The 13,471-nt window shown below is 41.9% G+C and overlaps 1 protein-coding gene across 2 annotated transcripts in view; it reads left to right on the top strand.

Annotated features, from left to right (window-relative positions):
* rrn3 (RRN3 homolog, RNA polymerase I transcription factor) overlaps positions 1-12,672 on the top strand; it is a 35,542-nt gene extending 22,870 nt beyond the window's left edge. For both annotated transcript variants that reach the window (XM_080009952.1, XM_080009951.1), the window contains 8 exons: positions 1,173-1,296; positions 6,969-7,099; positions 7,371-7,501; positions 7,709-7,896; positions 8,401-8,509; positions 11,306-11,458; positions 11,766-11,850; positions 12,064-12,672. In XM_080009952.1, the coding sequence (XP_079866078.1) occupies positions 1,173-1,296; positions 6,969-7,099; positions 7,371-7,501; positions 7,709-7,896; positions 8,401-8,509; positions 11,306-11,458; positions 11,766-11,850; positions 12,064-12,204 (1,062 nt within the window). In that variant the 3' untranslated portion in view covers positions 12,205-12,672. The remainder of the gene's footprint in view (positions 1-1,172; positions 1,297-6,968; positions 7,100-7,370; positions 7,502-7,708; positions 7,897-8,400; positions 8,510-11,305; positions 11,459-11,765; positions 11,851-12,063) is intronic.
* Positions 12,673-13,471: the final 799 nt, after the last annotated feature.

The following is a 13,471-nucleotide window of genomic DNA, read 5'->3' as shown; positions in this document are numbered from 1 at the left end:
AACAATCAGTCAACAAGTTAAATTCTTAATTTAGCCTGTCAGATTCTGCTACTTTTCTCAACTGTATAGAACTTTACCAAACTAAATGAACTCAATATAAAATCCCAAAGATGGACTACCAGTAAGCTCCAAAATAAAATGAGTAAAATAAATAGAAAATATAGCTGCTCTTTTAGTACAAAAATAAGGCGATCTTCAGGAACATAAATAAATCAGTTATTCACCTTCCTTTTCTGTTTTTATGACTTTTTCAACTTTAGTAATATTAGTCACCATATTGTTATTCGTGTAGGTGACTCCTGTAACAAATTGTTGCAGTTTTTTTTCCATGACACGCAGCATTGGCTGGGGTTGTCTATAGGGCTGCCCCCTGAAGGTCGCAAGTCTAATCATCAGTCGGAAACGCGTCAGTTGAGTGAGATCCTTCAAGTCAAGTAGTCAGTTTTTTATTTTTTGTCAGTCGGTGTCTATTCCAATAACAGAATAAACAGATGGAAGCTTACAAATGCACAAGGATACCAATTCAATGAGGAATTTTAATAAGGGGAAATATAAATATATTTTTACATGTGTGAATCAAACACTGCTCTCCGTGCTCCCCCAATGCTGTGCCCCCTTCCTAAAAACAATTAAAAACTGTGGGGACAGGGCACGGAGGAATGGGGCACGACTCGTAGAGTCATTAAGATTATTTTCTATGCATAACACATGAAGAGGGGGTGATCGGGGAGTGAGTCACGGAGAAAGTGTCCCCATTACGCATGGTATCATTCCATACTCACTTGTTATGTTCCATAAGGAGACGTAAATTAAAATTACCTACATTTACAATAAAAACACTGTTTTAGTGTGCCGATCGTGGGCACCCCATCGCTGGTGCGTACCGTCAGTACCGTGCGCAAATGCTCCAATCGCGCGAGTAATTTCATACAACACAAGAAGATTAATACAAATAAAAATCTGAGCAAAAACAATAGGGTTATAGCCCTGCAGGTTGGACCCGTTACAACAATGGAAAAATATAAATGGCAAACCAGAGTGTATGATAATATAACATTGATCAGATTCTAGGCTGCAATTCCACAGTACACTAACGTCCAAGTCTCTTTTATCCCCCCAACACACAACAATGTCTCTGTTTTCTTCTCCCTTTCTTTGTCCCCTCCCTCCAGGATGAGGATGAGCCTGAAGAGCACAGCTGCAGCGGCACTGTGATGGCGCACCCTGTCGCTGAAAAGCTGGACAGTCTCATCGTTGTGCTGCTGGCTTACATCAAAGACGTCTGCCACATCAATGGTGAGAACTGAAGTATGCTTGACGATAGTACGAATGTAGTATGTATGGTATTCCAGATGTAGTACTGGATATGTGTAGTGAACTAACCAATATGACCTCATTCTTTATTGGATGCAAACAGAAAAGCTCTTCAATATGAGTTTTGTGTGTGTGTGTGTGTGTGTATATGTATGTATATATATACTGTATGAGTATGTATATATCTGTGTGTATATGCGTGTGTCTGTTTATGTATGTACAGTGGGGCAAAAAGGTATTTAGCCAGCCACCAATTGTGCAAGTTCTCCCACTTAAAAAGATGAGAGAGGCCTGTTATTTTCATCATAGGTACACTTCGACTATGAGAGACAGAATGGGGGGAAAGAATCCAGGAAATCACATTGTAGGATTTTTTATAAATTAATTGGTAAATTCCTCGGTAAAATAAGTATTTGGTCACCTACAAACAAGCAAGATTTCTGGCTTTCACAGACCTGTAACTTTTTCTTTGAGAGGCTCCTCTGTCCTCCACTCGTTACCTGTATTAATGGCACCGGTTTGAACTCGTTATCAGTATAAAAGACACCTGTCCACAACCTCAAACAGTCACACTCCACTATGGCCAAGACCAAAGAGCTGTCAAAGGACACCAGAAACTGGTGCTTAACTAACTTAAACTAACTGCTTAAGCCAGTACATGTCCAGGCCCGTCTGAAGTTTGCTAGAGAGCATTTGGATGATCCAGAAGAGGATTGGGAGAATGTCATATGGTCAGATGAAACCAAAATACAACTTTTTGGTAAAAACTCAACTTGTCGTGTTTGGAGGAGAAAGAAAGCTGAGTTGCAGCCAAAGAACACCAGACCTACTGTGAAGCATGGGGGTGGAAACATCATGCTTGAGTGGCGATAGTGGCGCCGCCCCAAGCGGTCGCCTGCGCCGGCGCTCCGGTTACTTTCTTACTCTTTAGTATTTTTTTCCTTTTTTTATCACAATGTTCGCCAGAAAAACAACAACAATTAACTCATACGACCGCGATGCACTCATGGATATAAAAATTTCCCTAAACGAACAACTTTGGGACTTTTTATCCGTGGGAGCAGAGTGGCCGGCGGAAATCCTACGCGGGAACACTTGCAACAACAACAGAAATGGAGCCGCTGTTCCACGAGCGGGCCCACGGAGGAAGCACCGAGGTAAACGAGGCGGCATTCGGGTCAGAATGAGGACGCAACCTTACCGTCCACCTCTGCCAAGCATCCTTCTTGCCAACGTCCAGTCCCTGGAGAACAAGATGGATGAACTTCGAACGAGGATTCAATTCCAGCGAGACACGAGGAACTGTTGCGTCCTCTGCCTGACGGAAACATGGCTGACCCCACTGGTGCCGGATGAAGCCATACGTCCAGCCGAGGCCTTCTCCGTGTTCCGCGGCGACAGAACGGGAGAGTCGGGGAAATCCAAAGGTGGAGGCGTCTGCCTAATGGTAAACAACCGCTGGTGTAACGCCAACAACACCAAATTCCTCTCCCACTCCTGCTCACCGAACCTGGAACAGCTGACCATACTATGCCGTCCATTTTATCTCCCTCCTCCAGCTCCAACACCATCATCAAGTTTGCTGACGACACCGTGGTCGTGGGCCTGATCACCGACTGCGATGAGAAGGCCTACCGCGAGGAGGTGGCTGACCTGTCACTCTGGTGCCAGGACAACAGCCTACACCTGAACGTCGGCAAAACCAAGGAGCTGATTGTGGACTTTAGGCGTGGATCACAATCGAGGACGCACGCGCCCTTGTGGATTAATGGGACTTCTGTTGATAGGGTGAGCAGCTTCAGATATCTGGGAGTCCACATCACAGAGGACTTAACATGGACTGTTCACACAGACACTCTGGTGAGAAAGGCGAGGCAGCGTCTTTACCACCTCAGGCAGCTGAGGAAATTCCGGGTCTCGGTGAGGATCCTCAAGTCCTTCTACTCTGGAGCAGTGGAGAGCATCCTGACAGGCAACATCACTGCCTGGTTTGGGAACTGTACTGCTCAGGACAGGCGGGCTCTGCAGAGGGTGGTGCGTTCAGCTGAACGTACCACTGGAACTACCCTCCCCCCCTTGCAGGAGCTATACACCAGGAGGTGTAGTAGCAGAGCCCGCAGGATCATGAAGGATCCTCATCACCCCAACAACGGACTGTTTCAGCTGCTGCGGTCAGGCAAGCGCCTCCGCAGTCACACAGCGAGAACAGAGAGACTGAGACGGAGTTTTTTCCCGCAAGCCATTAGAACTGTCAACGCTGACCTCACCAGGGGTCCTAACTGAGCCATACACTAGGCTCCACTACCTACTGTACTGTATGTAGCATACTGTACCGCATACTGTATCACTGTTCAGGGTTGTTCGTGATGCCGTATTGCTGCGCCGTACTGTTGTATACTGTGCTGTATTATCCCAAACACTACCTCCCTCTATTCACATTCACATGCCACTTGAATTCACATGCCACTTTAAATGCACATATCTGTATATACATAGGCATATTCCTTCTATCTATTCCATCTATTCCATTTTATTTCAATTCATTTTTATTGTATTTTATACTATATATTTTTATCTTATTCTATAAGAATTCCACTTACTGTATTACGTTTTAGGAGTCAGTTAGTCGGTCTATTAGGAAGGAACTTTCTACTTTTTATTTTATTTTCTATTTTTTCCTAGGACATATTGTGTGCTATCACCGGGTGCGTTGCATTACATTTCACTGCATATATATATGGAAGTATGTATATGTATGTGACAAATAAAAAATCTTGAATCTTGAATCTTTGGGGCTGTTTTTCTGCAAAGGGACCAGGACGACTGATCCGTGTAAAGCGAAGAATGGATGGGGCCATGTATCGTGAGATTTTGAGTGAAAACCTCCTTCCATCAGCAAGGGCATTGAAGATGAAACGTGGCTGGGTCTTTCAGCATAACAATGATCCCAAACACACCGCCCGGGCAACGAAGGAGTGGCTTCGTAAGAAGCATTTCAAGGTCCTGGAGTGGCCTAGCCAGTCTCCAGATCTCAACCCCATAGAAAATCTTTGGAGGGAGTTGTAAGTCCGTGTTGCCCAGGGACAGCCCCAAAACATCACTGCTCTAGAGGAGATCTGCATGGAGGAATTGGCCAAAATACCAGCAACAGTGTGTGAAAACCTTGTGAAGACTTACAGAAAACATTTGACCTCTGTCATTGCAAACAAATTGTATATAACAAAGTATTGAGATGAACTTTTGTTCTTGACCAAATACTTATTTTCCACCATAATTTGCAAATAAATTCTTTAAAAATCAGACAATTTGATTTTCTGGATTTGTTTTTCTCATTTTGTCTCTCATAGTTGAGGTGAACCTATGATGAAAATAACAGGCCTCTCATCTTTTTAAGTGGGAGAACTTGCACAATTGGTGGCTGACTAAATACTTTTTTGCCCCACTGTATGTGTGTGTGTGTGTGTGTATGTATGTACGTGTGTATGTATATGTGTGTGTATATATATACTGTATATAAACTGTATATATGTATATACTGTATGTGTATATGTGTGTGTGTTTATGTATGTGTGTGTGTGTATATATGTGTGTGTGTTTATGTATGTATATATATGCGTGTGTGTACAGTATATGGATGTGTGTGTGTGTATATGTGTGTGTGTGTTTATATATGTATATATATGCGTGTGTGTGTACAGTATATAGATGTGTGTATATATGTGTGTGTGTGTGTGTATATATATGTTCAAGTTCAATAGAATATTTGTCTCCTACATATTCAGACGGTCACACAGATATGCAGTGAAATGTCATGACACCCGGTTATTACGCACAATAAGCTCTAAAAATACTAAAATGTGCATAATCGACACAAGGTGCAGGTGTGTGCGTGTATGTGTCCCGCGCATTTCTTTTTATTATTATTATTTTTTTATTATTATTATTTTTACCTGTGTTGTCAGCATGCTGGGCATACAACACAGAGTATTTGTATGCCATTGCATCTAGGACAGTGTTTTTCTGCAACTGGAGTTAAAGTTCTAAACCTGCAATGCAACTCTTTATTAATTCTTGAATCATCAAGAACTGCTGCAATAACTCTGTCCTGTGGATGACCTGTACAATGACAAGAGCAGTTTTTGGTGATAGAGAACCACCACCAACCACCCCCTCTTTGGAGAACTATTTATCATGTTTGGCTCTATAAACAACTGATCACTACTCCAAGAGGGGGAGAATCACCACGGGTGAGACAAATTTACATAGAAACAAACAACATTTACACAAAAACATAAACACTGGACGACAACATGTATTTAAAAACAGTTAATTAGGTCCAGGCAAACTGGAACTACAACTGGTCACGTGGCCTCTTCCTGTCATAGTTATGGCAGTAAATGAGGGAGTAAAGGAGAGGAATGCAACCAGGAGGGTGCTGAGGTGCACTGGAAGCAGGTGTGGTGGTGTGTGCGTGTGTGATGGGACCACCTGTATGTGTTTGTGTGTGTGTGAGATGTCCACCGGTGAGTGTACATGACTTTTCCCCATTGGTACTGCTGTATAAGGTCGGTATTATGTTGCGGCGCCCCCACGCCCAGCCCTGAGGAGCATTACCCAGTTATTATCTTGCGCATTTCTAAAATCGCCAGGAACAGCCAAATAAGTTGAAAAAACTTTTCTTGGAGGAAATTTCGATTTTTCTAGATTTGTGTTCCTTAGTGTTTTTTTTGTCTCTCATGAATTTTCAAAACCAAGTTTGATTTATAAATAGTAGAAAAATGTTAGACCGTGGACTTAAATATTCCCATTAGATTACATGGGGAAACACAGTTCACTTACCGAGACGCTGAACAACGCCGATCAATCGTTTCCTTTAAAGTGACCGTCCAGGTGAAAATCATTCCTCCATATTCCATGTGATGTGAAGTTACAATGTGAAACCGTTTTGATAGAGTTAAACCTTTAAATTATACTACTTTTACACACACACGGAGATGACATTGTGGAGGGGGCGTGTACCAACGTATACCATCGAAGAAGAAATGCTGACATCTTCTGTAAACAAGACGAGGCTCCTTCGGTTTCACTTGTCTGTGAAAACTTTAATCTCCGTGTAGTTATGGATTACGAGAAGCGGGTGGAGGAAGATCTAAATAATATCGCGGACCTTAATCTAACCAGTGCGATAGATCCAAGTTTGTAAACAGCGCGTACTGGACTTCATTTTCCGTGATACGCCCTTTGTCATTGTTACAACGGAAGAACTTGATGACGTGATGAAGTCCGTTGAGGTTGGTGATGCAGATTATGAACAAGTAGTTATGCACAAGATTTTCAAGCTTACCTGGAAATGCAGCCAGGGGCCAAAAGAAAATGAAAAGAGGCCCCAAACAGGTGTATGTGTGTGTGTATACGTGTATATATGTCTACAAGCTAGTGTAGTAAATTGAATTGTACGCAGCGCACAATCCCGACTTGTCAGAGAGCTGGTTGTAAGTCAGAACGGTTGTTAAACAGGTAGGTCGTTAAGTGAGGTGTGTGTGTGTGTGTGTGTGTTGAAATTGAATTTTTACGGTAATATAAGTGGGCCACAGGGGCTAAGTCCCTTTTTAGTCTGTTCTTTGTTTCTGTGTTCTCACTGCCGATTCCATTAGGAGCGCTGGATGTGGAGAGGACCAAGGAGCTGTACCGAGACATGTTGAGTGTCTTCGACAAGCTCATCCTCCCCACACACGCCTGCTGCCATGTCCAGTACATATTCTTCTACCTCACCAGCTTCAGACTGGTATGTGTATGTGAGACATAGGGTGGTGTACTGGTAAAATTTCAAAATGTCTCTTCCTGTCTCAATACATGACAGTGCCACAGATACTGTCATGTAAATAATACTACCAGATATAACTGTTTCCATTTCACCTGTGTTCCCTATGTTATTGTATTTTTTATTTTACTTTACAAGTCCTCATTTTCATGATTTGTTACTCTACTTGGACTTCAGCACTAATGACTCAGACCCCATTTGGACTCCTTTTTTCCATTTCTGCCCCCTCGCCCAGGCCCTAGCGGAGGCCTTCCTGGAGCATCTGTGGAAGATCCTCCAAACTCCGTCTCACCCGGCTGTCCTCCGCCAGGCCGCCGCTGGCTACATCGGAAGCTTTCTGGCACGGGCCAACTTCCTCCCCATAGCGTAAGCCTCTGCCCTTCCTTTCCAGTCACGACTAACTCTGGCATAGGTCAAAGTAGTTCCATAAATAGCATTTATTTTTAAACATGTTTTATATATGTAGCGAGAAAAGTCAGATGAGCTGAGTGAAAAGTGAATTGCTTGAAATTACACAGAAAAGATAACTTAAGTACATCTCACTCAGAGCATGTGACTACTTATTGCCCACAGCACAGTCCGTGCATGCATGGACCTGTTGGTGCAGTTGATCCACAGCTACATTGACAGCCAGGACAGCAGCGGGCTCCAGGCCTGCTGTGACGTCAGCCTCCATGGGCCATTCTTTGCAGCGTGCCAGGCCCTCTTCTACACCCTGGTCTTTAGGCACAGGGCCATCCTGGAGGGCAACATGAAGAATGGTACATGTGACGTATTTCTGCAGGCTTTTAGGGAAGAGTAAATAAGGTCTGATTTCTATGTAATTTGCAAATAAGCGATTGCATTTCATTGTTATTTTGGTATTATTTGATGTGATGTAATGAGGTAATTCAAATTGACATTAAAAAAAAAAGCACAGTTTGTGTTTCCACATTTTATATATGTATGTATATCTCTCTCTGGGTGAGGAGGTGGATTTTATTAATTATCTTATATTCTATCTATCTTAACGTTCCATTTTGTTCCAAAGAAGCTGCTTTACTATTAGTCCAATGCCAGTTGCTTTTAAACTCATGAATTTAATCCTATTTAATAATCAGTAGACAGCTTGAAAAGCTACAAGGCTTGGGCAATGTCAAAGATTCATTATCTGTTGTACTTGTGTATGTTTTTATTATGCGTAATAGTTGGGGGAGGGGGTGTTTTGCTCATGCAAATGCCAACAAGTGTCCGAGTTTAACCTTCACATACCGTGTGTCTTTTAGGTCTGGCCTACCTACATAGCCTGAACCTAGAGCATGTGGTAATGTGCCAGCTCAACCCACTTAATGTCTGCCTGCCAGCTGTCACAAACCTCTTCGCTGCCATTACCAGGTAAAAAGCCCCTTGGGTTCCCCTTAATTTATAACTGTTCATAGCATTACCTCGTGGAAGGCTTTACTATGTAGAATCTTGCTGTTCTGCTCCAGTTTCTCAATTTGCTTAAATAACGTGCAATGGTGCAAATCTTTAAGCCTTAAACCATTTGTACAACTCGCATTATAGTCTCAAGCACCTTTCCTACATGAAATCCGTAACATTGCTGGATAAAAAATATCGGGCAAAGGCAGTAGGTAGCAGATCTGACAACCTGCACACATTTTGTGTACCAACCACGCAATTCTTAGTCAAAATTGACATCTTAAATACGCAGGTACGAAATGCCAGCTGAAACTACACAACAACAAAAAAATAATATATATATATTTGTAATTTAATTAAGCAAAAGAATCACTCAATACAAAACAGTACCATACTATTGGGTATTTAAAGTACATCCCTCAGATTGGACCAGATGCTATGACCTGTAATAATCAAGCACAAAAATGTGACTGTAATGTTACATATAAAACGTGAGATGCACCGATCTGCAAGTGACCAGAGTCGGCCGGTTTTCAGCTTAATTAGGCATGACCGGTGACCAGCCGATCAGTGTCAGATCAGATATCAGATTCTGTGGCTGTCAAATTTACACACCCAATACGGTGCTCATATACTGTACTTGTAAAAATGCTCCAATACTCAAACCTGATACCAACGTAATGTAACGTAGTGTAGCGTAGTTGATGCTCAAAAAAAGAGAGCAAAAGAAAGAAAAGGTTGGCTGTTTGAAGGTACTTAAAGGTAAACAAAGAAGATTAGATTAGTTATTTATCTATTGCTGTCACTACAGCAAGGGTCTGCTCTGGTTGTTCATAGTGCACGAGCTCTGCTCATGATGAAAGGTTGGACTCTTTTCTGAGACTCGGCACTTAATGAATCACTCAGTAAAATGAGTCGTTCGATTGGATTCAGTGGAGGACTTCCAGTGAACCAGAGTGAGAAGTCACCATTTATTATTAAAACAAATTTGCAATGAGTGCCATTTATTTTGGAATGATACCATAGTACCATATAAAAATAATAGAAAGGTATATTTGCACTCAAAAGTGAAAGAGACTTTTATTTGAAGTTTAAACTGGACATTTCCATGTTGGTTATATGTCGTGTCCAGTTACAGGTTGCTTTATACCGAAACTTGGTGACAGTCCCATATTCTGTTTTATTGAAAACCAGTGACCGTTCCATTTTGTATTTTATTGGAACTCAAGGACAGTTTCATGTTCTCTTATTATTCTGTCGTGAATAATGAACAATAATAAACACACAGTATCAAAATCAGAAATCTCACTGTTGTGGTAAATTAAAACTGCGGTGTAGTCTGTATGTGCAGCTGTCCTATCACATGAGCTTGATCAGATCACGTGATGTATTTGTCATTAACGTACAGCAGATACAATAGATACATAGTTCCAGATACATTATGTAATGCTCGCGCGAGAGGTGTCTAATATCAGGCAGGACTAGACCAGAATCGTATTTTAGACCATCCCTTCACGCCCTGGCTCCCCGCACCACGGACTCTTCCCTCCAAGGACTGAGAGAGGACAGAGCCCCTGTCCCGGACGCAATAACCTTAAACCCAAAGTTACTAAATCAGTTTGATCATTTTCAATCTGTGCTACACACTTTGCCTCTGGAGAATGAACGTTCTCCAACCATTCTCCCGCTCCCTCCTTCCCCAGCTCCATGCTGCAGTGCAGCCAGCAGGCATGCGAATCGCTTGTGCCTGATGTCCCCGCACGGTCTCACAGCACCCCTAACTGTAAACTACACGTCTACTGTCTGACTAGCATTTTTAAGAAGAAAAATAATAACATTTAAGAATATAAAGACCTGTCTCAGAGACTGGACGTGTTTTGGTTTCTCGTCTTTGCAGCCGAGCGCCACGGTTCTGATCTGACTCGCCATTTTTCTGTTTTCCAGGTTTTCTTTTTATTCCCGAAAACAAATCATATTTAAAATACTTTTACGGAATAAATATTCGTAAAAACCCACTATTTGTGCTTTATTTGGATTCGGCTTTACCCCTAGTTTACGTACATGTGACTGCTTCCATTCCCACACGCTTCCATTAACATCTGGTCCGGCAATTTGCCTGAAATTATACTTCTTCAAGAGTGAGGAAAATTATGGAGCGACTTTTTCAGAACATCGACATTGTCTCCCATTCCCACATGACGCCAATATGACATATTGCCAGTAGATTTACGGCTTTCAGTGCAAGTGGGAAAGGGGCTTAATAGTCTTTATATGTTCTATAGGGAAAACTTTTCCCAGGGTTTTATCAACTCTTTTACACTTACGCAGGTCAGCTCTTTGGCTACATCGGCCCTAACGTAAGAGACGAGAAACAGAAAAATTCTGCTACTTTGTTCTGGCAACCTACTGCGACCAATATTACATGTTGGATGTACTGCGGTGATTGCGAAGAGTATTGAATAAAATGTGATATTACTGTCGTTTAAATGTTCAACAAATACAGGCTTAAACAATTGCCCCATTGTACTGCATTTAAGCACAGTGAGAAGCTGCTGTAGAACGGTAGGTTTCTCTCATATAAGGTCTTCAGCAAGGTTTGCAAATTAAAACCAATGTCCTCTTCAAAACCTTACCTGCCAATTATTCTTTAACATCAATTTGTATCAATGCTTAGAAATGCATTTGGTAGTACAACACAGGGCTGACAGAAATGTTGTCGGTGTTGCATGACTGGATATTGAATCCCACAGGGTGTTTCCCATGTCACAGGAAGTACCAGGTGGCATTCTGCTACACTGTGATCGAGAGGAATAACCGATACATGTTGCCTGTGGTGCGGAATGCCACAAGCGGAGACCATGTGGCCACCAACATGAACCCCCTAGACAGCTTCTTCCCTTTCGACCCCTACCTGCTCAAGAGGTACATCTGGATAAGTTATTCATATCAATTCATCTCATTTAATCGTAACATGTAGGCCTTGTCCTACAGGAAAGAGTAGTTTTGTTTAGTTTAGTAGATGACTGTATCTAATGTTGTGTTGGTTATACTATAGAATGATGTATTGCTTGTGTTTAGTGAATAATATACAATTTAAAATAATTGCATACTAAATCACAATATTGATCTAAAAAAATCACAGTTAGATTAGAATCGCAATTATTTTCCCAAATCATTCAGCCCTATTTTCCATTCATATGTTCATTCATGTGCCTCTGGCTCACTGCAGGTCAGGTCAGCTGATCAAGCCACTTTATCAGGTTTGGGAGGAGCCAGACGACACAGAGATGGGCACCACGACCAGGGGCCAACAGGTGAGAATCCTGATTCTATATGCATCAATATCCATGAAGCTAAATATGCGATTGTTATACCTGCCTGGAGATTAATATGAAAATGTATAGCCTGTGTGTATGTAAAGTTCACCAACTGTTTGTTAAATTGATTCAATTGATTGATTGATAAATCTGCTTGATAAATTAAGCACATTCAAAATACCCCTATGACCTCTGACCTCTCTTTCACAGCACGCGGCTGATGACGAGGATGACTTCCTGTGTGGGGAGGCAGAGAGGGCGATCGGGATGACCCCCGGCTCATACGACTCCCACATCTGCAGCCCAGGCAGCATGGGCTCGCCCCCCATGGCCTTTCAGAAGTCTGTCTGATCTCACGCACGCACACACCCACCCACACACCCACACACACACACACACGCACAAGTGCAGTTACTTCTGTAGAGGGACGGTTAGTAATAGAAGCACATCGCCATTTAAATATAAAGTTTTAGTTTATACGTCTTGAGTCGCAATTGCTTTGTCTGCTCTACTCAGAAAAGGTGATAACACAGGTCTCATATGTGTTAAAAGGGTAAATAAGGTTAAACCATTAATACCATGGTAATTTATGCTGTAACTTGAGGTGAACTTGATCTAAATCACTGCTTGATTAATTGTAATAGTAATATTAATTGTAGTAGTTGTAAATGTCAAAGGTCAGACCTGAATAGTAACTTAACGTAGTTGTAAAATAATAATTATTTGAGAATCAATACCTTTTCTTTTAATTAGAATTTCAAAATTTTGTATTGGAAATTGATTTGTCCTTGACATATGAGCTATTAAACCTTTCTTTGCCAGTTATGGTGCTTGTGTCTGAAGTTATTTTAACTTCTGTGAGTCGAATCCTTTTCATATTTTTCTTTTATGCCTATAATACGCCATGGAGTGCCTACTATTGAAACGTGGCAGACTCCAGGACCCAGGTGCAGGAAGCAGACAGAAGCGGATGGATGAGTCAAAAAGGGAGTTTAATAAAAACTTAAGGAAGAATAACAAAAACAGAAACTAGAACTGAAGAGACTAGCAGCAGATGCACCAAGGAAAGAAAAAAGCTAAAAACAAGAAACAAACTGAGGTCCACAATCAGCTTTCCATGTCTAGCCAAGCCTAGGCCACATATTAATTAGGCATTCGGGGAACTGAAGCAACACTTTACCTCAACACCCATCCTCAAGCACTTCCACAGGATGTCCTTGACTGTCGAGGAATACCTGACCAACTCTACGTTGCTTCTAGGTAGCTGTCGGTGGTGGATATATCTTGGATGTTGTGTCGGAGGCAACATTGGAATTTTCTCATCTCTGACGTCTCTACTCTCGGTTACACGATCGGCCCTCACAGTTCTTGGACAGCCACCTAAATCTTCCATTGTCTCCATGTAGTACCCTCCAACAACCTCAGGGCCACTGCTTGTTGTATATGCATTCAGCCAAACTACTGTATCTTTCTGGAAATGCTGTAAATATACATATAGTATACATTTAGGAATTACAAATGGCTTCAGTTTATCATAAGAATTGCAGTGCCAGATGTAATTAGGCTCTTTGGGAAAACATTTTTTCTTTTCAAACATGCAAGCCATTTTCTATGCATT

The sequence above is a fragment of the Zeus faber genome, assembly GCF_960531495.2.
Source record: "Zeus faber genome assembly, chromosome: 11".
Classification (NCBI taxonomy): domain Eukaryota; kingdom Metazoa; phylum Chordata; class Actinopteri; order Zeiformes; family Zeidae; genus Zeus; species Zeus faber.
Note: the sequence above shows the minus strand (reverse complement) of the source record. Positions and strands in the feature narration are given on the sequence as shown.